Here is a 24,404-nt window from a genome sequence, read left to right as displayed (position 1 = left end):
GTGCATAATAAAAACAGAAAATTTGAACTGTTACAAACAATTTTTGTATTGGTATTGCTGATTGTCGTTTAGCTTTGGGCCAGAAAATAATATGTATGTTTTGTGGGTTTATGTATTTGTGATTATTGAATTAGTGATCTGCTAGTAATGACTGAATTAATATCTTTCAGGTTAATAGGGTTCCCTTGATTCATTTCTTTAAGTGCTGTAAGGGTTCCTAAATGTTTTGGCTTGTGTGCGTGTGTTGCAAAAACATGGACATGATCTTTGACATTATAGTTTTAGTTTTGGGTTTGTTGCTGTTTGAGACATTATAGCCCAAGGAGACCAAGACTAGCCCAACTTGGCAGGTGTGAATCATCAGACCTGGTTGAAGTTTAAGGGCTTTTTTGTTTTGTTTTTTGAGACAGGGTTTCTCTGTGTAGCCCTGGCCTTGAACTCAAAGATCCACCTACCTTTACCTCCTCAGTGCTGAGATTAAGGGTATGTGCCAACCACCACTGGTCAGAGTTTAAGCTTTGAAAGTTCTGCTGAGTGTCGTGGCACACAGTTTTAATTCCAGCACTCAGGAAGCAGTGGCAGGCAGATCTTTGAGTTGGAGGCCACCCTGATCTACAGAGTGAGTTCCAGGACAGTCAGGGCTACACAGAGAAAAAAAAAACTAAGTAAAATTTTAAAATTACATCCTTGTTTGTTTGTTTGTTTGTTGTGGTGGGTCGTGTGCGCATGTCCAAATGCACAGGTGTGTTCCCGTAGTGCACATGTGGGTGTCAGAGGACAGTTTGGCAGGAGTTGGTTTTATTCCTTTCAACATGTGGGTCCTGAGGATTGAACTCCAGCTCTCTGGCTTGGTGACCAGCTGAGCAATTGCCCCAGCCTCGCTTTGATCTTCAGAGGCTGTGTCTACCTGGGTAGCTGAGGTTACTAGTCTTTGTAACCTGTTACATGATCTTGGACGTTATAGTTTTAATTTGAGGTTTGTTGCTGTACCTTTACCTCCTCAGTGCTGAGATTAAGGGTATGTGTCTACCCTTAGGACTGGCTCTAGGAGCTTTATTATTAGAATTTCATCTATGTAGACCATAAGGGTCAAACTATCCGTTTTTTTAATTGGATAATTGACACCAAGGACATAGAAAATAATTTCTAGTGAGGTTATTACTGTTAGTGGAATTGTTTGGATGGATTAGTCTAAGTAGTCCGTGTAACTTAATGTTCATATACAAGTACACTTGACTCCCTAGTTTTATTTTTTAAAACATACTAAAACTAGACCCAGGAGAACAGCGATGTCACAATGGTTATATTGAAGAGCTTGCCACCAAGCCTGATGCTTCAGATTTCTTGTGGCAGAGAAAACCAACTTGCAGAAGTCTTTTGATCTCAGAACAAGTGTAGCTCTGATTTGGAGGCCAGCAAGTACCAAACCTAAAAATTAGCTGTCTCCACGTAGGTGTTGGTGTGTATGCACACAATGAAGGTTAAGACAAAAACAAAATCCAAAAGACTAGACCTATTGTGAGTTTCAATGCTTCTTATTTATTTATTTATTTATTTGTTTGTTTGTTTGTTTTGTTTTTCTGTCTATTTGAGAGAAGGTTTGTACTGTGTAGTCCTGCTGACCTCATACTCACAGATCGGCCTGCACCTGCCTGTCAAGTTTTTGGATTAAAGGCATGTGGTGCACACAGCTGTTCCATGCCATCCTGTATTGCACACTGGGACCCAGCTATAAATTAAAAAGTCAATCCCACAGCACAGGGCCATTTTCACTACAGAGTAGTCAGTGGAAGCCAGCCTGAATGAAGACCCTATGTTAGGAGGGTCAGAGGCCTGGCTTGGGAACGAGCTGTGGAAGATCAGCTCAAATTCAAGAGCTGCTTTTGGAATGCACAGTGCTCCAAGCCAGTTAGAGAGACTGTCAAAGATAAGTTTGGAGGTGAAAGTAGAAGGGTGAGGAATTCGAGGTTTTCATTAGTTGCATAGGAGTTTTATTTAGTCCAGTCTAGGCTATAAAAAAAAATAGGGATTTTCTTCACAAGAAATCTACCACTTACAAAGAACAGGTCCTGGATTGGAGATGGTTTAGCAATTATGAGTGCTTGCTGCTCTTCAGTCTTGCAGCGGTCCTAAATTCGATTCCCAGCACCCATGTGAGTTATACATAGTTCATGACACACCTATAACTGTTCTTCTTCTGGTCTTGTCTTTTATACACAAACACATAAATAACAAAGTTTCAGACTTAAAAATAGGACCAGGCTTGGTGATGCATGCCTGTAATCCCAGCAATGAGTTGGAGGCTAGCCTGGTCTACAAAGTGAGCCCAGGACAGCCAAGTCTTTAAAAAGGTTATAAAGTGGGCTGGAGAGATGGCTAAGAGGTTAAGAACACTGGCTGTTCTTCCAAAGGTCCCGAGTTCAGTTCCCAGCAAACACATGGTGGCTCACAACCATCTATAATGAGATCTGATGTCCTTATCTGGCGTGCAGGTGTACATGCAGGCAGAACACTGCATATATAATAAATAAATAAATAATAAAGTTGCATGGTAGATTTCATCACTTTAAAGAAAAAAAAAGGTTGTAAAAACATGTAGCCAGAAAAACCCTGTCTATGGAGAGGAGGGAGGGAGAAAAGAAAAAAAAGATTAAAGACATATAATTTAGGCATGCTTTCATGCCCTTATAATCCCAGAATTTTGGAGGCAGCAGCAAGAGTTCAAGTATGTGTAGGTCAGTGTTTTTAATTGTGTTTGCTCCATTGCCGAAGTTGGCCTCAGTGTTTTCCCAGGCTGGCTAGAACTTCATGACAGTTGTCCTGCTTTAGCTTCCCCAGTGCTGACACAGGTCAGGTAGTAAACCAGGGCAGATGTATCTATTTAATCAAAGAGTGAGTATTACTTGCTATACTTTTCCTGTAAAATTGAGTGTTAGGTGGGCACAGTAGTAGTGTGTGGCCAGCATTAGCTGCCTTGTGGGTTCTCCTTTCACCCTTCTCCACCCCTTTTCTTCCACTTCAAGCCCCTCGTGAATAAAGTCAGGAGTAGGAAAGGGGCAAATTACTTCCTGCTGAGTAGGGACATAGAGTTACTTGTGGCAAGTTTGCTCTTCCACTGTCAGGAAAAGTCCCCAGAATTCCAAAGGTCACACAATCACAGAAACTCTTCTGCAACTGGCAAAAATCACGCACCTGCCAGACCACAAGGGAAATCATGGTTAACTGCTTCAGAGTAGCCACATATCTCCGCGTGTGGGGTCAAAAGAACATTCTCATGATAATGTTGTGTTTTAAAGAAAGCAAAACTCCAGAGTTTTCACTCCAATAATGTATGGAATAAAAGGGATTCAGGAGGAAGACAGATAGCTAGTTTTTGGCTAGCCTAGGGCTACATTGATCCTGATTTCTCCAGGCTGGAAAAGTATGGAAAATAAAGTATTTACTATGAAAACGGGAGTTCGGTGTGTAGGGCAAGTACGTACTTTAATGCTGACCCACATCCAAAGCTTTTAGTGGTCTTTACAGTTGGTAGCGCTGGTGAAGGACTAAGAGCTTAAAGCTGGCTGCCCTCCACTCTTTGTTGGTGTAGTGTAAAGCTGTGATTTTTGTTTCGTTAAAAGTCATGTTCTTGTCCAGGCTGTTGTAGTTTCGTGATGCTGGGGTTGAAGGCATAAGCCTCCCTGCCTGTCTTATAAAGATGTTTTAGTTTTTAATACGTTGTGCATAATTTTTTAATAGGAATAAAAAAATACGTTGTTGGCCTCATTATCAAGACGTCCTCTGACCCAACTTGTGTAGAGGTAAGAAAATTCTTTTATCAGTTTCAAGTTTCAGTTTTGTGTGTGTGTGTGCACACTCAGGAGAGTGCATATGCACTGCGGCCTGGGTTTGGAGGTCAGCTCTCTCCTCACCTTCCACCCCTCTAGGTCTGGAGATTGAACTCACGGTTACTGTAAACCATCACAGAAGCGCTAGAGATTAATGCTTCTTAATTACATTTACTGATAGTGTGAGCGTGTGTGTAAACACCTGCGTGTGAAGTTAGAGGACAACTTTTGGGAGTTGGTTCTCCTTATATACACTGTGTAGATCCGGAGACTTGGACTCAGGTGTCAGTCGTGGTGGCCGTTGGCTCTGCATGCTGAGCCGCATCACTAGTCTCCAGAGAATGGATTCAAGAAAGAAAATTACTTAGATGTTTCTGCAGCTGGGCTTGCTGCACATGCCTGTAATCCCAGCACTCTAAGGCAGAGGCAGGCAGGCAAAGTGAGTTTGAGGCTGTCCTGGTCTACAAAGCAAGTCCGGGACAGCCAAGGCTACACAAAGAAACCCTGTAGAGTCTTGAAAGCATACATATTTATAATAGACCTATAACCATTTCTTTGTGCTGTATTCTTTAGGCCTATATTTATTCTGTCCCCCGTTATTTTCTTCCCCAGAAAGAAAAGGTGTACATTGGGAAGTTAAATATGATTCTTGTTCAGGTAAGCTTTATATTAGCCTCTTCCTCAGAAAATTAAGTGATTGCTACACTTAATATTTGGACCTGTTGTGTAAACTTTCTCTATCTCATAGACAAATACATTTAAAAAAGTATTTATTTGTATTTTTAATTAAGTGTAGATGTGTGTGTCTGCCAGTGTGTATTTGCATACAAGTTAGCACAAAGGTCAGAGGCATTTAAAAACCCTGGACCTGAAATTAGAATTGGTTGTTACTGACATTGGCCCTGGGAGTTAGACTTAGGTCTTTAGTTAGCATCTGATAACATTTGACTGTGGTGGTAAGACTCAATAATTAAGCTGGGTGAACTGGTATATGCCTGTAATCCCAGCACCTGTGAGACAGAGGCAGCCTGATCACTGAGTTCGAGGCCAGCTTCGTCTGCAAAGTGAGTTCAGTATTACAGCCAAAGCTACACAGGAAAAACAGAAAAAAACAAACAGAGAAGACAATTTTAAGACTGCTGTTTAAAGGGCTCCAGTGTGAATTGAATCGCCTGCTGGCATTTCCCATTTCAGTGTAACTGTTGGGTTCTTAGACAGTTTCCCTGCCGCTGTACATTTCCCTTTCACACGGTCATGCCTCAGTCCCAATTTACGTGTTCTTTCCTGAAACTTGGCCTTCTAGTCAAGGCTCCATACATCTTAAACATCTGTATAATCTTGAGTTTAGAATGCTTATATTTAGCTGTTTTGTTCACTGACCCCAACAGGTCATTGTTTTTGTAGAATGTTTAGAATATCTTGACACTGTCTAAACTTCAAAAGTTAATACATTTCATCGGATTTTTAGTAGAAGATTCAGTTTCTGCTTGTGATACCTATCTTCTTAAAAGCTTGTAAAGTGTCCAAACTGTACTATAATTCAAGAACCAGGGCCTGGCAGCATCAACTCATGTAAAAGCGGAGTTCAGCTTCAGCACTGCATTAAGTAATGTTAGGACTAGATTATATCCAACAGAGAATGTCTGTTGTGTTTTCAGATAGCAAGGATTGATCTCAGGGGCCAGTGTGCTAGATGACCATTTTGACTAGCCACAAATCTGTCTTCATAACCTACCACCCTTTACCATTTAATTAGATCTCAGGATTTTTGGGGTAGGTTATACATACCTCAAGCAGTTAATATTCATACACATTGGAGCCGTATGTAATCATCAGGGTAACTGAATGGAGTCTTTGTATATTGAAAGCACTCAATTTGTTTTATGTTCATGTGTAATGTAGAGAATGACACAATTCCTTCCTTACTACAAGGGAAGAAAGTCAGTAATAATTCTGGCGTTGTTGACAATGCCAGTCTTTGTCAAAGGAAGGAAAATGAATGTTTCCTTTTTAATTTTAGATACTTAAACAAGAGTGGCCCAAGCATTGGCCAACTTTTATCAGTGACATTGTTGGAGCAAGTAGGACCAGTGAGAGTCTATGTCAAAATAATATGGTGATTCTTAAGCTCTTGAGTGAAGAAGTATTTGATTTCTCTAGTGGACAGATCACCCAAGTGAAAGCAAAGCATTTAAAAGACAGGCAAGTAGTCATGTTTTAAATTATCTCATGCTGTGTGGGGCGTAAATGGTTTTTAATGAAGTATGATCATCCGTGTTTTAAATTACTTGGAGGGAGGGGGAAAGAGTATGTGTTTGTGTATAAGGAGATGTCAAATGGCTGTGTGTGGTGGCGCACGACTTTGATCCCAGGCAGAGGCAGACAGATCCCTGTAAGTTCGAGGCCAGCCTGGTCTACAAAGCTGAGTCCAGGACAGCCAAGGCTACACAGAGAAACGATCTGGAAAAAAAAACAGGGGAGGGGGATGGCGTCAGGTGTCTCTCTGTCACTCTAGCAGGTCTTGACTGAAACCAGGATTTATATTCTTTTTTCCAAATCATATTTGTGTTTTGTTTTGTTTTCTTCTTTAGCATGTGCAATGAGTTCTCACAAATATTTCAGCTTTGTCAGTTTGTGATGGTAAGTGGTTTTAATTTTCTTCCCTTTAATACAAGAGTGAGAAGAAAGTGTATTTATAATACGATATTTGTGTATCCAGGAAAATTCCCAAAATGCTCCCCTTGTACATGCTACCTTAGAAACACTGCTGAGATTTCTGAACTGGATTCCGCTGGGATACATCTTTGAGACCAAGCTAATCAGCACATTAATTTACAAGGTAAAGCCAGTTTATTTTAGTTCTGTCTCTAGGTCGTCACCTAGCTTTTCTTCACTGATGCTCTAACCACTGTCTTTGTTTCTGAAGTAAAAACTGTTTTCAAGATCTTTTGCTTAAAGCTAGTGATCATTTGATCAGTCTTTAAAGCCTGGAATTTTTTGGTTGGTTGGTTTTGTTTTTAGGTCAGTAATAGTGGTAGATGTAACCCCAATACTGTAGAGTCAGAAACTGAAATTCTTTTATTACGTTTGTTACTATTGTTTGTGTGTATGTATGTGGGCTTATATGGCTTTGTGGAGATGTCAGAGGACAACTTTGATGAGAGTTGGTTTGCTCCACTGTGAGAGTTGTAGTGGTTGAACATTGGGTACTTCTTTACCTGCTGGGCCATCTGAAAGGCCCCAGGTATAAGGATTTCAAATTATAAAACAAGGTCTTTAATCCTTAATTATGTTCAAGCAAGATGATTACAGTTTAAGATCTATATGGGCCACACCCAAATTGAAAGCTTTAATCCCAGCACTTAATCAATTTGAGACCAGTTTAGCCTAGGACTTCAGGACAAGGACTAGATAGTAAAGAAAAGAAAAGCCAGTACTCCAGAGGCAGAGGCAGGCGGATCTCTTGAATCTAAGGCCAGCCTGGTCCTTTAAGAGAGTGCCTGACCTACAATAAGACCCTTTTTTGGGGGGTGGGGGCAAAAAAAGTAAAGATGAAGACTGTAGATTGTAGTTCAGTAGGGAAAAGCTTGCCCAGCATGTCCAAAACAAGAATTCTTTGATGGGTGCAATTAGTGAATTGCATTCTTTTTCTTCAGTCACAGTGAAGTAAATCTGGTGATATTTATATAATGTGAAAAAAAATCTCTTTAGTTCATTATTTTGTATGTAATTGCCCTGTCTGTAGTATCAGACTCTGATTGTCAGGCTTAGTGTCAATAAATACTTCAACACTATGGACATAAAAGTTTCTTTTACCTGAAAAGTTAGAATGCCATATACTTCCTGTTGTTCCTCATTCACAGACTGTTGCTGTGCGTTGTGTTCACCTTGACAAATGTTACAGGGGTGTTTATTTGAACCTTGGTAAAGGTGTCTTATTTTAGCCAGTTTGGCCCACACTTTTAATCTCAGCACTCAGTGGCAGAGGCACTTAAGGTAGAGGGCAGCCAAGGCAACAGAGAAACCCTGTCTCAAAGAAGGAAAGAAGAAATTATTGTAGATCAGTTTTTAATGTTTTATAAATCAACCACCAAAGGTATATCCGATATAGCTGAATTTCTCTATAATATAGCAATCTTAGTTATGTTAATTATCTCATAAAGACCTTATGGGGGGGGGGGTGATGGAGAGTGGCAAGGGCATCATGGTTTAAGTTAACCTCAAATTTGAAGTGTAAGTGGATACTTTTTTTGTTTTGTTTTTCAAGACAGTTTCTTTGTGTGGCCTTGGCTGTCCTGGACTCACTTTGTAGAGCAGGCTGACCTTGAACTCACTGAGATCCGCTTGTTTCTGGTTACTTGCGTGCTGGCATTAAAGGCATATGCCACCACGCATGCTTTTTTTTTTCTTTTTTCTTTTTTTTTTCTTTTTTTGGAGTGTAGTGGTCATTGTCTCTCTTCCTACAGAATATATACACCACAGTGAAATGTTTTCTTTAGTGATCCCTATGAACATTTAAACTTTGCTTATTTTACTTCCTGTCTCTGCATTTTAAATATTTTCTATTTTGAAGACGGTCTCTAGTCAGTCAAACATGTAGTAGTGACCTGAGAAAGTTACCACACAAAAGTGTTCCCCCACGCTCAGGGTTAATGAGGTGCAGCTCACTTTGCTTGGTATGCGCACAGCATCAGGCTTGGTCCCAGCATCCCTGTGTGCACATGTGTCAAAGGTCAGAACTTCAGGGTCAACCTCAGCTAGTTTTGAGCTGTGTCTGGGCCACATGAGATCCCATCTTAGAAGGAAAGCATGAGTATGTGGTGTTTCTTTAAAATGTATATGCAAAAATAAGGACCTATCACCTACTGTTAAGCTGTATCCTTGCTTTTATGATTGCTAAGAGTGCCTTTGTTTTACTTTGTGGGAATGGGTTTTGACTGTGTATGAGTGTGTACCGTATGAGTGCCTGGTGCTCTTTTCATAGAGGACAGAAAATGGAGTTGAATCCCCTGGGACTTGTACACATGAGTTGCCATTGGGTGTTGAGAAGAGAATGTGCATTTCTCTGCAAGAGCACCAAATGCTTTTAACCACAGCCAACTTTCCAGCCCACCTACCCTTGTCATTTTTAAATGAGATATTTGTGTTTAATTTTGATTTTTCTTTTAATAAAATAGTTCCTGAATGTCCCAATGTTTCGGAATGTGTCTCTAAAGTGCCTCACTGAGATTGCTGGTGTGAGTGTAAGCCAATATGAGGAGCAGTTTGAAACTCTGTTTACACTTACAATGATGCAGCTAAAACAGGTACATGCCACTATCTTGAAAATTGTTTGAATGATTCTAATGCATTAGAAATGGTCAGATCATAACCAACAACACTGTCAAACAATGAAAAAGGTTGGGTTTAAGTTCAACTATACAACAGTTAAAATAGGTCAGCCTTAGTTTGGTTATATGTAATATATATATATATATATATATATATATATATATATATATATATATATATATTATATAACCTTAGGTGGAAGTTATTTTTCTTCCCTGAAAGAAAAGGTTTTACGGGTACCATGTTAATACAGTTCTGAAGGCTGATTCTTGGAGAGGCTGATCCTAACAGGAAGCTGAGAGCCTGACAGGACCAAGGTCCATGCTGCTGACGAAGGTGTGAAAAAAGTGTTTAATATGATGCTGTGTTACTGCCTGCCGTAGGTTTTTTCCTGCGTCTTGAGAAAAAGTCTAGATAAAAATTAAAAGAATATATTAGAGGCAATTGCCTAACTAAAAAAAAAAAAAAATTAGAATGGATTGACAAGAAACAAACCCGAGATAGCACAGCTTTGTATGTTAGTATTATCAGATGAGTGTTCTCATTTTAGAGTTGATGCTGTTTTCTTGTGGTTTCTTAATATTAAGATTGATAATGGTTTTCAACCTGCAGATGCTTCCTTTAAATACTAATATTCGACTTGCATACTCAAATGGGAAAGATGATGAACAGAACTTTATTCAAAATCTCAGTCTCTTTCTGTGCACCTTTCTAAAGGAACATGGTCAACTTTTAGAAAAGAGACTAAATCTCAGGGAAGCACTTATGGAGGTAGGTTTGGTCCTGTTATTTGATCTCTAAAAAGAAAAATGTTCCTAACTATGAGCCTGTTAATGTGTGCAGATTTTGAGACATCTTGTCTGTTCCCCACCTGTTATTTGTTGGTTTGAAATTCGGTTCTCACAGGCCCAGACCCGTTGCTTTTTGTCTCTTGATTTATATATTCCAGATGACATGAACTAGAATGTATATGTGATCTTTTTAATACATATTTAATAAATATTTGAGCATGTCATGAAAACTGTACTTTTATTATTGCTGTCTTATGGTTGAATAATATTTCATTTTGAGAATGTACAACACTTGTATGCTACTGGTAGGAAGTGCCCTTGTGGCATTTTCTTCCTTCCTTCCTTCCTTCCTTCCTTCCTTCCTTCCTTCCTTCCTTCCTTCCTTCCTTTGTTGAGACGAAGGCCTTCAGTCCTGGTTTATATCAAACTTGTTTATAATAGGCCGTCCTCAAATTTTTGAGGATCTCATCTCTGCCACCAAGGGTGCTAGTATTCTGTGTTGTACCATTACCTGGCCACTACAGGACCCATTCATGATATTGGGATCTCTGTCACGCAGACTGACCTCACACTTGTAATTTTCTGAGTCTGACATGGAATTCTTGATTTTCCTTCCCGTGTGCTGGGACTAGAGCTGTAGGACCTGCTTTTCAACGTTAAGGACCCATTAAAGAGACTGGATTATAACTCAGTTATGCATGCTGGAAATTAATTAGAGGACATGTCAGAGGAAACATTTGCTGCCAGGTTTCAGACTGAGAAAAACCTGTTTCAAACAGGTGTTTTATGTTTTTTGTTTTAAGATTGATTTATTATTTATACAACATTCTGCCTGCATACCAGATCTTACTATAGATGGCTATAAGCCATCATGTGGTTGCTGGGGATTGAACTCAGGACCTTTGGAAGAGCAGCCAGTGTTCTTAACCCCTGAACCATCTCTCCAGCCCTTTTCTTACTTTTTTGAGATAGGGTTTTTCTTTAGCCTTGGCTAGCTCTCCTAGACAAGACTGACCTTGAACTCAGAGATCCACCTGCTTTTGCCTCCCAAGTGTGGGGATTAAAGACATGTGCCTCCACAGCCCAGCTTCAGAATACTAATTTTTAATCTTGATGAAGTGGTGGAAAGCAAGTTGGAGATTTGGTGGTAATATTATTTTAATTCTCCTTGTCTTAATGTGTAGGCTCTTCATTATATGTTGTTGGTATCTGAAGTGGAAGAAACGGAAATTTTTAAGATCTGTCTTGAGTACTGGAATCATTTGGCAGCTGAGCTCTACAGAGAGAGTCCATTTTCTACATCTGCTTCTCCATTGTTATCTGGAAGTCAGCATTTTGATATTCCTCCTAGGAGACAGCTGTACTTGACTGTGTTATCAAAGGTAATGATGAAGTGGTTGGTGAGTGCTCTCATTGTTTCTTACAGTAGTTTTGATGGCTAACTGATGGAGGTAGAATATAAAAACGACAGTTTTTCCAGTTGGAGTTTTTAGAAGTTCGGTTCTTAAATTAGCAGCCTGTATCATCTGGGTTTATTAGTGTATGTTCATTGGCTATCACCTATTCAGTCAATATGACACAGAAAGTCTATAAACCAGAGGTTGATTATTTATTGATTTACTGTTAAAATCACGTCAAGCTAGGTGGTGGTTTGGGCAGCAGCAGCAGGCATTTCTCTATTTGAGGTCAGTGTGCTCTACAGAGTGAGTTTCAAGACAACCAGGGCTACCGGGAGAAACCCTGTCTTGAAAAACAAACAAAATGTATCAAAATAGGGTTCTGAAATGCAATGTTGCAGAGTTACCATTTTAAGTAATTTTTTACTTTTTAGACATTTTCGTTCTATTGGAGACAAGATCTGTGTGTATCCACGCTGGCCTTGACCTCTGGGCCTTCCCAATGCTGGGATTAAAGGCCTGTGTCATCACCACACCAGGCTTTTTAAAACAGTGTAGGTGGATGGGTAGGTCTTCGGCAGTCAGGGCTGTCCTTCACCTCTTGGTCTTCATGGATTGGCCTTCTCAGTTTTGGAATTACAAGCATGTATGACTATGCCTTATTTGAAAATCTATTTTCAGCCTGGTAGCCAATCCTAGCCTCTAAATAGGGAAGGCTCTGCTCCATGATAGGAGTACTGAGACTGCCAGAGAGTACCACCATGCATGCCTGAGTATTTTCTTGTCAGAATCAGGTTGACTCGTGTGGCATGTTAATAAGTATATGCTTTTAAATGTTTTACCAACTTTATATTTGACGTGGATATCAAATGTCTTTAACAGTTTCTTTATTGATATGTAGGTCCGTTTATTGATGGTTAGTCGTATGGCTAAACCAGAGGAGGTACTGGTTGTAGAAAATGATCAGGGAGAAGTTGTAAGAGAGTTCATGAAGGATACTGATTCCATAAATTTGTATAAGAATATGAGAGAAACATTAGGTAAGTTCATAAGTGACAATAATTTGCTCTTTGTCATTTTATGCCCTATTTGTGAAAATACTGTTTGGTCAAAGTTAATATCACATGATCTCTCAGTTACCATATACTTATTAATATGCTGTTACACCTTAGCAAAGAAATTTCTTTCTTTAAGTTTTTGTTGTGAAACATCTGCAAATTTTTTTCTTTGTAGTTTATCTTACTCATCTGGATTATGTAGATACAGAAATAATAATGACTAAGAAACTTCAAAATCAAGTAAATGGTACAGAATGGTCATGGAAAAATTTGAATACGTTGTGTTGGGCCATAGGCTCCATCAGTGGCGCAATGCACGAAGAAGACGAGAAGCGGTTTCTCGTTACTGTTATCAAGGTATGCCGCCAACATGGTGACACAGGACAGTGGGTAAGTGCATTTGTTAACTTGGCATGACCAGTTTGTCGTCTTTTACAGGATCTTTTAGGATTATGTGAGCAGAAAAGAGGCAAAGATAATAAAGCTATTATTGCATCGAATATCATGTATATAGTAGGTCAATACCCACGATTTTTGAGAGCACATTGGAAGTTTTTGAAGACAGTAGTAAACAAGCTATTTGAATTCATGCATGGTAAATCTAATTTAATAACCTATTTAATTTCACTTTTCATTTGTTACTGAACAAAAAATAAATAAATGTTTTTATCTTGTTAGAGACCCATGATGGAGTCCAGGACATGGCTTGTGACACATTTATTAAAATAGCTCAAAAATGCCGTAGGCATTTTGTTCAGGTTCAAGTTGGAGAAGTAATGCCATTTATTGATGAGATTTTAAACAACATAAATACTATAATTTGTGATCTTCAGCCTCAACAGGTATGTAAGCCACTGTGCTAATAATGTGTTTGAGCTTTTTGCATGCATGTATGTATGTATGTATATACACCTGTGTCCCTGGTGCCTAAAAAAGTCAGAAAGAAGGCATCAGATAACATGGAACTAGAGTTCCAGACATTGACGATGTGGCTCCTTGGGCTTGAACCTGAGTCTCTCGGAATATTGGAGCCAGCTCTCTTTACCTGTTGAGTCACTGCGCCAATCCTTAGTAGTGTATGACAGTAGTGTGCATGGAGGGTGAAGAGGCTGCTTGGAAGTTAGGAGTGGGCTCTTCTGTGCAGAGGGTTACAGGTGGTCCCAGTACCCACACAGAATGCCAGTTACTCCCGTAACGCCAGTCCAGTGTTGCCCAGTTCCATTTTATGATTTCTTCAGCGATCTACACTTACAGGCATATAACCCCTTCATCCCGCCTGTATACAGAAAATCAAAAATAAACAACTATAAATTGGAAAAAAAAAAAAAAAAGCCAGATGTGGTAACCCATACCTGCAATCCCAGAGCTCTGGGGAGGCAGAGGACAGCCAAGGCTACACAGAGAAACCCCATATCGGGGGGGGGGGGGGAGGGGGATGATTGGAAAAAAATAAGCCTTAATTGGTACAATCTGAGTATGTTTGTAATTTGCTTACACGTATTTTGCATTATTGGGATGGATGAGAGGATGAAAATAAATGTTTGCATTTAAAAACAGGTTCATACATTTTATGAAGCTGTGGGATACATGATTGGTGCACAGACAGACCAGACAGTTCAAGAGCATTTGATAGAAAAATACATGCTACTCCCCAATCAAGTATGGGACAGTATAATTCAGCAGGCAACCAAAGTAAGTTTTTTGTATGTGGGTTTAGTTTTTTGTTGGGTGGTCAGTGTTGGGTTGGGTTTCTTTTGTTTCTAATAAGGCTTAAGATGAAATGTGTGCTTCACACATAAGTCTTTATAAATGGTGTGGGGGGTGCCCACTGTACTTGGAAATCAGGACATCCTCAGGTGTTGCTCCTTTTACCTACTTCAGGTGTCCAGCCTCTGACTTTCTGGAGAGTATGTCTCCCTGGGAGAACAGACACTCTTTGCTAAGCCCAGCTTTAATATAAGTTGCTCCTAGTGAGCTTAGGCCCTCAGGATCACGTGGCAAGGCCTTAACTCAGAAAAGCCATTTTTTCTTTCATGTGTGTTTAAACAATTGAAACATTATAGAAGGCAGGCTTGGTAGTTATGCAAGTGTAATTCTTGGCAACATAGCAAGTTGGTCAGCTGAGATCCAAAAGACCATGATTCAAAGTAAAAACAGGGCAAAATAAAAATGAGACTTTCCTTTTTGAGTGGGGTTATATTTGAAACAGTTTACTTGTGGAGCCCTACCTGTCTTGAAATTCATGTACCTCCCATGTGCTGGGATTAAAGATGTGTGCCACCATGGCTGGCTTTAGAATATCCTTCTATTTTGATCTTAAGGTGAGAATATTTCACATGTGTTTTTGGGTGTGAGTTTTAGGTTTGATTAGGTAATAGGGATTAAGCCTGGGACTTCATTTGCAAAACATACTCTACCACTAAGCTGCAACCTCGGCCCTGTATTTGTCTTTGAGATCACAAGTAAGATGAAGGTTTCAACAAACGTGGTTATGCTTTATTTTGATAATTTCAGAATGTTGATATCCTGAAAGATCCTGAAACAGTGAAGCAGCTGGGTAGCATATTAAAAACAAATGTGAGAGCCTGCAAAGCTGTAGGACATCCCTTTGTGATTCAGCTTGGGAGAATCTATTTAGACATGCTTAATGTATACAAGTGCCTCAGTGAAAATATTTCTGCAGCTATTCAAGCAAATGGTGAGTGATTCTGGCATCTCGGGAGGTAAAGTCCCCTATGTAAAGTCATTCTGTTTTCATTGTCTTTTGGCACTTCTCACATTTAAGTAAACGTGGGTGTCTCTTACCAGAAAGTCCAAGACTCTCAGTCATTGTTTGCTTACCTAATTAAGATTATTCTTGCTTGCCTACAGGTATGGTGTATTCTGGACAGCTATCTTGCTGGTCCCACTTGAGAGTTCTGTCTTCTCTTAGTCCCTTTTCCCCAATAAATTGTTGTGAGGGTTCAGCTTTTTAAATAAATGGTCAATGGAATGTTAACATCTGAAGTAGATACTATTGTCACCGTTGCATGCTGTCACGTTAGCTTATGTTTGATTGTTTTTATAGGTGAGATGGTTACAAAGCAGCCGTTGATTAGAAGTATGCGGACAGTAAAAAGGGAAACTTTAAAGTTAATTTCTGGTTGGGTGAGCCGTTCCAATGATCCTCAGATGGTAAGATGTTTCTTCTTTTTCTTTTGGTCACACATTCTCAAATGTCTACATGTATTTTTACTTAAAAGTTAATTAAGCATCTGTCTCTAGGGTTATTTCATACCGTTATTTGTTAGACTACTTTTATAATAAAACAGAAGAAATTTCTTATTTGTTACAGAAGATGGTAATAGATAGCAATGGATCTTTTAGCCTGGAAAGATATCTGTCGGGATCAATTTATAGGTTGGTAGGATTAAAATCTTTGGTCACAAAAAGTCAGTGGAATTTGTGTTAATGTATGGATCACAAAGAAGTCCAGGCATATAGTAGATAAGCTTCTAGCTGCTACTATGGTGGCTTTGCGGTCTGAATATAAGATTGCAAGGCTTTTGAGCGATCTTAACAGCCCTCATCTTGAACTGTGATGGTGGTCAAATTAAGGGAATGTCATTACTTCAGACAATTAAAATTACATAACCCATTTAGCACATTGTTCCGCATAATCCTTCAATCAGCAGCCAGAATAAGAGGATCCTTTTCATAAGTGTGTGATAGCTGCAATGTTTGTGAGCCAGTAAAATGAAAGTGGAGCAACTGACCCATGGCTGAGGGAATAAAGATGTTTTCTGCCATGTCTCAGTGCATTCCATCGCTGGGACACATGGGGTGGAAGGAGAACCAACTCCTACAAGTTAAGCTCTGATTCCACGTGCATGCTGTCGTTCATGAATATGTGCACATTGTGTACACAGAGGCTAACTTTTCTACTCAAGTTAGCTTGAGACCTAACTTGGGTATTTGTGTCCCAAGATCTAATATGCTTAGAGGACTGAAGTATATGTTGTCTAGGTTAATGGCACGAGTCCCTGTGCCGTTGTTTCAGTAGCAAGCGCTTCCTCAGCACCTTCACTTTGGGTGGAGAGTTACTGTCACCCAAACCTGGTTTACTCAAACTTAGTGGTGGCTCGTGGGCTTAGGTTCTGCTGAAGGAGGCAGAGAAAGAAGGAGAGTAACTGGTATGAGGACAGCTTGGGGCGGCACGTCTTCCTTTGGGAGGCAGAGGAAGGACAGGCAGTTCTACAAAGTGAGTTCCAGGGCTATCCAGAGGAGAAACCCGAAAAAAAATGGTGCTCCCCCCCCCTTTTTTTAATCCATTGAACATTTTATCCTGAGAATGGCAAATGAAAGAACAGTTCCAAGAAAATCGAGTACAAAGTGGGTGAATGGGAGTAGCTGGGGTGTAGTTAATGAGTGTGTATCACTGCTCTAATGGTCTGTCAGAAACGAGGGAATGGCGTGCTTACGGATCCCCAGATTTGAAGGCCTTAATCTTCAGGGCCTTCCCAAGCCTTGTGCTCTGGGGACATTACCCAAATATCCTGTCTTGTTCTTCTTTGATGTTTGTAGTAGTGGTGAGCAAATATTTATGTGCTGATAATTTGATGATTCTGGGGAGCTCACTTAGGGATTAGCACAAGGTAAGAAATACTGATACTGAAGAACACCTGTTACTAAAGCCCTTGGGAACCTGTGGCAACATGAGCTTGGGGTCTGGCTACATGAGATTCAAGGCTATATTGAAATTGTCCTGTATCTCTGACCACTGTTGATACTGACTTTACTGTTTTCTGTTGCTGAGATATGTCAGCGTGCCATCTCAGCAGACTGGTGTGAAATACAGCTGACAGTAGTAAGAACTTTTTTCCCCAAAACAGGTAGCTGAAAACTTTGTTCCTCCTTTGTTGGATGCTGTTCTCATCGATTACCAGAGAAATGTCCCAGCTGCTAGAGAGCCAGAAGTGCTTAGTACTATGGCCATTATTGTCAACAAATTAGGTGGACATATCACAGCTGAAATACCTCAAATATTTGATGCCGTTTTTGAGTGCACATTGAATATGATAAATAAGGTAGGTGATTTGTGTTTTTATTATATAACAGAAGATTTTGTAGTATGTTCTGTACTCTCAAATACATAAATGACATTTTAATGTGTGATTTTAAAGCCCTAAAATTAGACTAAAGACTGGTCATGGACACATACTTTTCAATACCCAGTGCTCAAGGGTTAGAAGTGGGTGGTTCTATGATCTCCATAAATCCAAGGCCAGTTTGGTTTACATAGCCAGGGCTACACAGTGAGGCCTTGTCTCACTGTGGGTGAGGTGGGGATTGAAGCTGGGCTGAAGCTCAGTATGGTATATCATTTAAAACTTAGTGCATATCACATGTTCTACTGGGTTGTTTTAATGGTTTCAAGGTGTAATGGGATAAAATAAAATTATTACTACTAAAAATAAATTTGGTAGTAATGTTTTTTAAAAGTTCTTCCACACAGACCCAGAAAGACAGGCGCCGTATGTCCTCACTTTTTAGCTATATAATACAGGATAGACATAATTCACAGACCCAGCGAAGATAACAAGGTGGACCCAAGGGCGGATGCTTAAATCCCACTCAGAAGGGGAAATAGAATTGACAATGGCAGTGGCTGAAAAGAGGAAGCAAGACAGGAGCCTAACAGATGCTGAGCGTAGGGAGTCTTGTGGAAAAGTGGGAGGAAGGGTAGAAGGACCTGGAGTGGACATGGGCTCCACAGGAAAACCAACAGAGCCAGCTAACCAGGGCCCAGAGGGGCTTCCTTAAACTGAAGCACCAACCAAGGACTATGAATATACTGGACCCCAGCCCCCTCATAGCAGATAGTCAGCTGAAGCTTCATGTGGGTTCCCTAGTTAAGGGAGCGGGATCTGTCTCTGACATGAACTCTGTTGCCTGCTTTCTTATCACTCCCCCCCTGACAGGTCTGCCTCTGGAGGCCACAGGGGGAATGGACTTGATAAGTCCTAAATTGACTTAATGAGCTGGGGTAGTAGGTTGGGTCCCTCCCCTTATCTGAGGAATAGGGGAGGAGTGGGGAAGAGGTAGGAAGGATGGGACTGAGGAAATAGGAGGGATGGGCCTATGATTGGGACGTAAAGTGAATAAGTAATTTTTTAAAAAATGTTCAGCTGGGTGTGGTGATGCACCTATAATCCAAGCATTCCAGGAGGCAGAGACAGTTAGATCTCTCTGAGTTGGTGGTCAGCTTGGTTGGCAAAGTGAGGTCAGGACAGCCAAAGCTACACAGAGAAACCCTGTCTCGAAAAAAAAGTTATTTCTCATGGATTATAGCGCAAACACACACAAAGATCTTAGGTGGTAGGGATTTGGGATTTCAAGACAGGATTTTTCTGTCTTGGACTTGCTTTGTAGACCAGGTTGGCCTTGAACTCAACCAACTGTGCAGGCATTACAGTCCTGAGCCCAGTGGTACTTAACTCTTTAAAATACAAATCCTACCTTGGTATGGCACATATCTTTAATCCTAGAAGCAGGCTGGTCTATGAGTTCTAAGCCAGCCTCTAGTCTACAGAGGAAGTTCCAGGACATTCAGAGCTATACACAGAGAAACCCTGTCTTAGAAAACCAGTGGCATGTGATGAGATGGAATGGATGAAAAATAAGCAAATCTTACAATTTGGGTTTTCCTTGGGGGTCAAATCTAAATGTGCATGCAAGTGCAGGCTTGCTGTTTTTCATCCCATAATAAGACATTGAACTGTAACTTCGTTCTTTCTTTTAGGATTTTGAAGAATATCCAGAACACAGAACAAATTTTTTCCTACTACTTCAAGCTGTCAATTCTCATTGTTTCCCAGCATTCCTAGCTATTCCACCTGCACAGTTCAAGCTTGTTTTGGATTCTATTATTTGGGCTTTTAAACATACTATGAGGAATGTTGCAGATACAGGTAACTACATAGTTTAACTCATTTGCCTGATCAACCAGAAATAGACGCAAGTCCTACTCAGTCCTGTTTGATTTCTAGGGTTCCAGTCAACCAGAGGCCATCCAGGCTCCATGGCTATTTTATTTAGGTTTATTTATGGCATGGGTGTGGTCAGGGGTTCTCAGCCTTCCTGAACTGTTAATATAGTTCTTCATGTTGTAAATCCCCAACCATAATTATGCTGCTGTGAATAATTTTAAATACCTGTGTTTTTCTATGGTCTTCGGCAACCCCTTTGAAAGGGTCATTCAGTGCCCTTGGGGTGAGGACCTACCAGGTCCCCCATCTCCTTCCAATCCCACCCTCCCTCTCTCTTCTCCTATGCCCCTGCCCCAGTCCAATGATAGAGATTATTCTCTTCCCCTTCCATCAGACCCTCAGCTATCAGGCCTCATCAGGACTGGCTTTTTTATTTTCTTCCTCTGTGGCCTGGTAAGGCTGCTCCTACTTCAGGGGGAAGGTGGTGAAGGTGGTCAAAGAGTCAGCTACTGAGTTCATGTCAGAGACATCCCTGTTCCCATTACTGGGGAACACTCTTGGACATTGACCTGCCATGGGCTACATCTGTGCGGAGGTTCTAGGTTATGTCCATGAATGGTCCTTGTTTGGAGTATCAGTCTCAGACAAGCCCCCTGTGCTTTTCTGATACTCACCTTTGCATGGTGTATATGCACTGGAGAGGCAGCGTTTGAGGCCAGTCTGGTCCTATAGTCACAAGTTCTGGCATAGCCAGAAACCCTGCCTCAAAAAAAAAAGATTAATTTGGATGTGTGATGGTAACAACCCTGCAGTCTTAGCACTTTTTTGGGTGGGGAAAAAAATTGCCACAAGTCAGATCCGAGCATGCTCACAAAGAAATGCCCAGCATTGAGACCATCTCACATAATAAATATGTCTAAGAAAAAGAATACCAAAAAGAAAAAGAATACCAGCAATTATACTTTAAAAATGTTAATCGCTAATGATTTTCTATTAACTTTAGGCTTACAGATACTTTTTACACTTTTACAAAACGTTGCACAAGAGGAAGCTGCAGCGCAGAGTTTTTATCAGACTTATTTTTGTGATATTCTTCAGCATATCTTTTCTGTCGTGACAGACACCTCACACACCGCAGGTAAGAATGGAACCCACTGAATCACTCAGTGTTCTTGCCATGTTTCATCTTTGAATTAATAAGTTTCTTCCACTCAACAGGTCTAACGATGCATGCATCAATTCTCGCGTATATGTTCAATTTGGTTGAAGAAGGAAAAATAAGTACACCACTAAATCCTGGAAATCCAGTTAACAACCAAGTATTTATTCAAGAATATGTGGCTAATCTCCTTAAGTCTGCATTCCCTCATCTACAAGAGTAAGTGATTACTATTACCCCATGGGGTGTGTATGGGTGGGTATGTGCATGTCAGTGCAGGTTCAGGACAGGTGTCCATCCCTCTCAAGTTCAAGGCACCAGGGAGCTGCCCGGCATGGACGCTGGGGTTTAGACTGGTACCCTTGGGACGGGCAGCATGAGCTCTTACCACTAAGCCATCTCTCCTGCGTTTAGATGGTTTTTAAATATTTAAACTTTTATGCATAGTTTAGGTATGGATGTGAGTGAGCCTGTGTACTGTGTGCAGGTCAGAGGGCAAGAAGGCAGTTAGTCCTCCTCTGCTGGGTCCAGTCCTCGACTGCCAGGCTTTACTGCAAGTGCTGTAACAGGTTGAACCTCTTCTCTCTGGTCCTGCGTTTTTTAAAATCTTCCAAGTTTTTAATTTGGCAATTGTGCAAGGTATCAACAAATGGTTTTAAAAACAGTACTTTAGATGTTTAGTCTTTAAAGGTTAATTTTTTGTTTTGATTTGCAGTGCTCAAGTAAAGCTCTTTGTAACAGGACTTTTCAGCTTAAATCAGGATATTCCTGCTTTCAAAGAACATCTGAGGGACTTCTTGGTACAAATAAAGGTACACATTTATTTAAGGTTTTTCTTTTTGTTTTTCTGAGTCAGGTTCCTATTTGGCTTTGGCTTCAGCTTCTGTGCGGGTGAAGCTAGCCTTGAGCGCAGAACCACTTGCCTCTGCTCTCCGCGGCCTGGGATTCGAGGGGTGTTAATGTGTTGGTGCCTCTGTGCTGGTGCTGGAGGAGGGTTGTGAACACCCCGCAGGGATGCTGCTGCTGCAGAACTACCCAGCAAGGCCCAGCGTATTCCTGCCTGCAGTTTTGTATGAGTGCACATCATTTAAAATATTTAAATGTACTTGGTAGGATTGTAATTGTGATATTTTGGATTCTATGTCTTTGTGTACATTATAGTCAAGCATTCTACTGAGCTACATCCCAGGCGATCTCCCAGTACCTTTCCCCCACTCCACTTACATTTTTTTCTTGGTTTGTGTAGCTCTGGCTGACCTGGAACTCACAGAGATCTGCCTGCGTCTGCCTCTGCCTCCTGCTGCACCACACCTGGCATAGATCTCATACATTTTAGTAGGACTAATAAATACGTTAATAGCCCCTTTTAAAGAGTTATAGTCACCTTTTGATTCTATTGCTGTTTATGCATTCAACTTTGGGGAAAAGATTTTGCCATTTTGCTTTTGGATATGAGTCATTGCTCCAGCCCTCTCGTTTCTGAGACAGGATCAGGGTATACTGCTTGGGACCACCCTGTGAATTTAAGCAGCCCACCCACGGTCACCTCCCGAGTGCTGTGAATGCATGTGTACCACCATTCTAGTCCTTCCGTAATCCAGACAGTGCTTGAAATGCAGTGTGCTGCTAAACAGACCCAGGGCTTTGTGGCTTTTACAGACTGTCCCTGCGTTCACTTATTCAGGCCAGTTTAATAGAATTGATGTCAGAAGATCATGTCCAAGAAAGCATTGAGTTCTGAATTCAAAGAATATGAGATTGCTTTGAAGACCCTGACACTGAGAATATTTGAGTGAACTACAATTTCCATGATTACATGCACATTAACAGTATTTGATGTGGGATACCACTGCAGTATTAAGGTTCCCACTCTGAAGTTTTGTTTTTAAATTAGCCTCTAACTGTACTAATGCACTTCAATTATAAGTCCGAGTGACAGATAATTTATATTTCTATTGCAATTGGCAAAATACCTACTTGTCTACCCCCAGTCCCAGAGGCAGCTTGAAATTTGATTACATTTGACATCTCAACTGTCTGTTCACAGGAGTTTGCAGGTGAAGATACATCTGATCTGTTTTTGGAGGAAAGGGAAACAGCCCTTCGACAGGCTCAGGAGGAGAAACATAAACTTCAAATGTCTGTACCTGGGATTCTTAATCCACATGAAATTCCAGAAGAAATGTGTGATTGAAATCTGAAGTCATGCTAGGCTTTTTCTCTCTGCAACATTTGTTCACAGAAGAAAACAGCATATGGATTATTTGTCGACCAAAATGATGCCAATTTGTAAATTAAAATGTCACCTAGTGGCCCTTTTTCTTACGTGTTTTTTGTACAAGAAATTTTCTGTGAAATACCCTTCCATTGTTTAAGCTTTTGTTTTGGTCATCTTTATTTAGTTTGCATGAAGTTGAAAATTAAGGCATTTTTTAAAAAACTTTTACTTCATGCCCATTTTGTGGCAACGCTGGGGGGAAGGAAGTAAATTTGATTTGAAAATATACTTGTAAATTCTAATGCAAAATTATAAAATTTTTTCTTGTAAACAATACCAATTTTAATTAGGGAGCATTTTTTTCTAGCCTGTATCTCGGTCTAGAAGAAAAGTAATGAGTAAAAGCAATTGCGTTAAGAGGGTTATAGCTGCACTGTCTGGAGTTGGCTGTCTCCAGACTACATGTATTAAGTCTGTGTGTCACGTTTGCAGCAAGATCATGTGCATATCATCCCATTGTAAAGCAACTTCAAAAGTATGGGAACAGTTAGTTATTTTACACAGTTCTTTTTGTTTTTGTGTGTGTGTGCTGTCGCTTGTCGACAACAGCTTTTTGTTTTCCTCAATGAGGAGTGTTGCTCATTTGTGAGCCTTCATTAACTCGAGAAAAGTGAAATGGTTAAAAATATTTATCCTGTTAGAATAGGCTGCATCTTTTTAACAACTCATTAAAAAAAAAAAAAAAAACAACGAAGAAAACAAAACTCTGGCTTTTGAGATGACGTATACTAATTTACATTGTTTACCAAGCTGTAGTGCTTTAAGAACACTACTTAAAAGGCAAAATAAACTTGGTTTACATTTATTTTCCCTTCACTGACTTAAAATTATTCCTACATTCATGAAGGTGATTTTATTTAAGGATTGTAGTATTTTTATTTGACATCTGGTTCTTAGCTGGTAGTGGTCGTGCACGCCTTTAACCCAGCTGTGGGGAAGCAGAGGCTGGTGGGTCTCTGGTTTACATTGATAGTGACCCAGGACAGCCAGGGCTACATAACAGAGAGACCCTGTCTCAACGGGGGTGGGAAGCTGGTTTTTGGTAAGAGGTGGCAGTTAGGCAGGGCTTTGTGACAAAATACCTCGGCAGATACCTAAAGAGATTTATTTCTTGAGTTTTCGGCCAGCCTGGTCCACAGGACAGCTGGGGCTGCACAGAGAACCCGTATCTCTAACTCACTTTATTTTTTTGGACTTAAAGGAGTATTTCTTTGTGTGGCTCTGATTAGTGGCTTTCAAAAGATAAGATTTCTTTTTCCAAATGTTGTGTATTTTTGCTAATACTTTTCCCTATGCTCTTACTAGTAATTAAGTAGTGTGCTGAACTTACAGGGCCACCCAAATTGCTCGGTGGGGAAGTTACTTGTTTCCAAGCCTGGGTTTGATGTAACCTGGAGTGAGTCCATACAAGCTATGTAATCTGACCTCCAAGATGGGTCATGTATGTCATCTCGCACATTTATGAAGTCTATAAATGTTTTAGAAAATTACAACCTCAGTGCATGTGATTTTAACACTTAGAACATAGATGGTCCTGGACTATACAGTAGACAAAGCCCATCTCAGCACACAGAAAAGAGAACCCTCCCCAGATC

General features: G+C 40.3%; 1 protein-coding gene across 1 annotated transcript in view; it reads left to right on the top strand.

The window, feature by feature from the left end:
* Xpo1 (exportin 1) overlaps positions 1 to 23,614 on the top strand; it is a gene marked incomplete at its 5' end in the record, with an annotated part of 36,885 nt that extends 13,271 nt beyond the window's left edge. The window contains 21 exon segments of the mRNA XM_055628879.1: positions 3,739 to 3,800; positions 4,440 to 4,484; positions 5,848 to 6,029; positions 6,419 to 6,467; positions 6,547 to 6,666; positions 9,005 to 9,133; positions 9,771 to 9,929; positions 11,134 to 11,331; positions 12,248 to 12,386; positions 12,580 to 12,761; positions 12,843 to 12,999; positions 13,083 to 13,246; positions 13,962 to 14,096; positions 14,919 to 15,102; positions 15,472 to 15,578; positions 17,276 to 17,470; positions 19,186 to 19,354; positions 20,376 to 20,510; positions 20,591 to 20,750; positions 21,247 to 21,343; positions 22,579 to 23,614. Of these exon segments, the coding sequence (XP_055484854.1) occupies positions 3,739 to 3,800; positions 4,440 to 4,484; positions 5,848 to 6,029; positions 6,419 to 6,467; positions 6,547 to 6,666; positions 9,005 to 9,133; positions 9,771 to 9,929; positions 11,134 to 11,331; positions 12,248 to 12,386; positions 12,580 to 12,761; positions 12,843 to 12,999; positions 13,083 to 13,246; positions 13,962 to 14,096; positions 14,919 to 15,102; positions 15,472 to 15,578; positions 17,276 to 17,470; positions 19,186 to 19,354; positions 20,376 to 20,510; positions 20,591 to 20,750; positions 21,247 to 21,343; positions 22,579 to 22,725 (2,915 nt within the window). The 3' untranslated portion in view covers positions 22,726 to 23,614.
* Positions 23,615 to 24,404: the final 790 nt, after the last annotated feature.

The sequence above is a fragment of the Psammomys obesus genome, unplaced genomic scaffold (assembly GCF_907164565.1).
Source record: "Psammomys obesus unplaced genomic scaffold, mPsaObe1.curated_primary_1811, whole genome shotgun sequence".
Taxonomy (NCBI): Eukaryota; Metazoa; Chordata; class Mammalia; order Rodentia; family Muridae; genus Psammomys; species Psammomys obesus.
The sequence above is the reverse complement of the archived record's forward strand: the minus strand, read 5'-3'. Positions and strand labels throughout refer to the sequence as shown.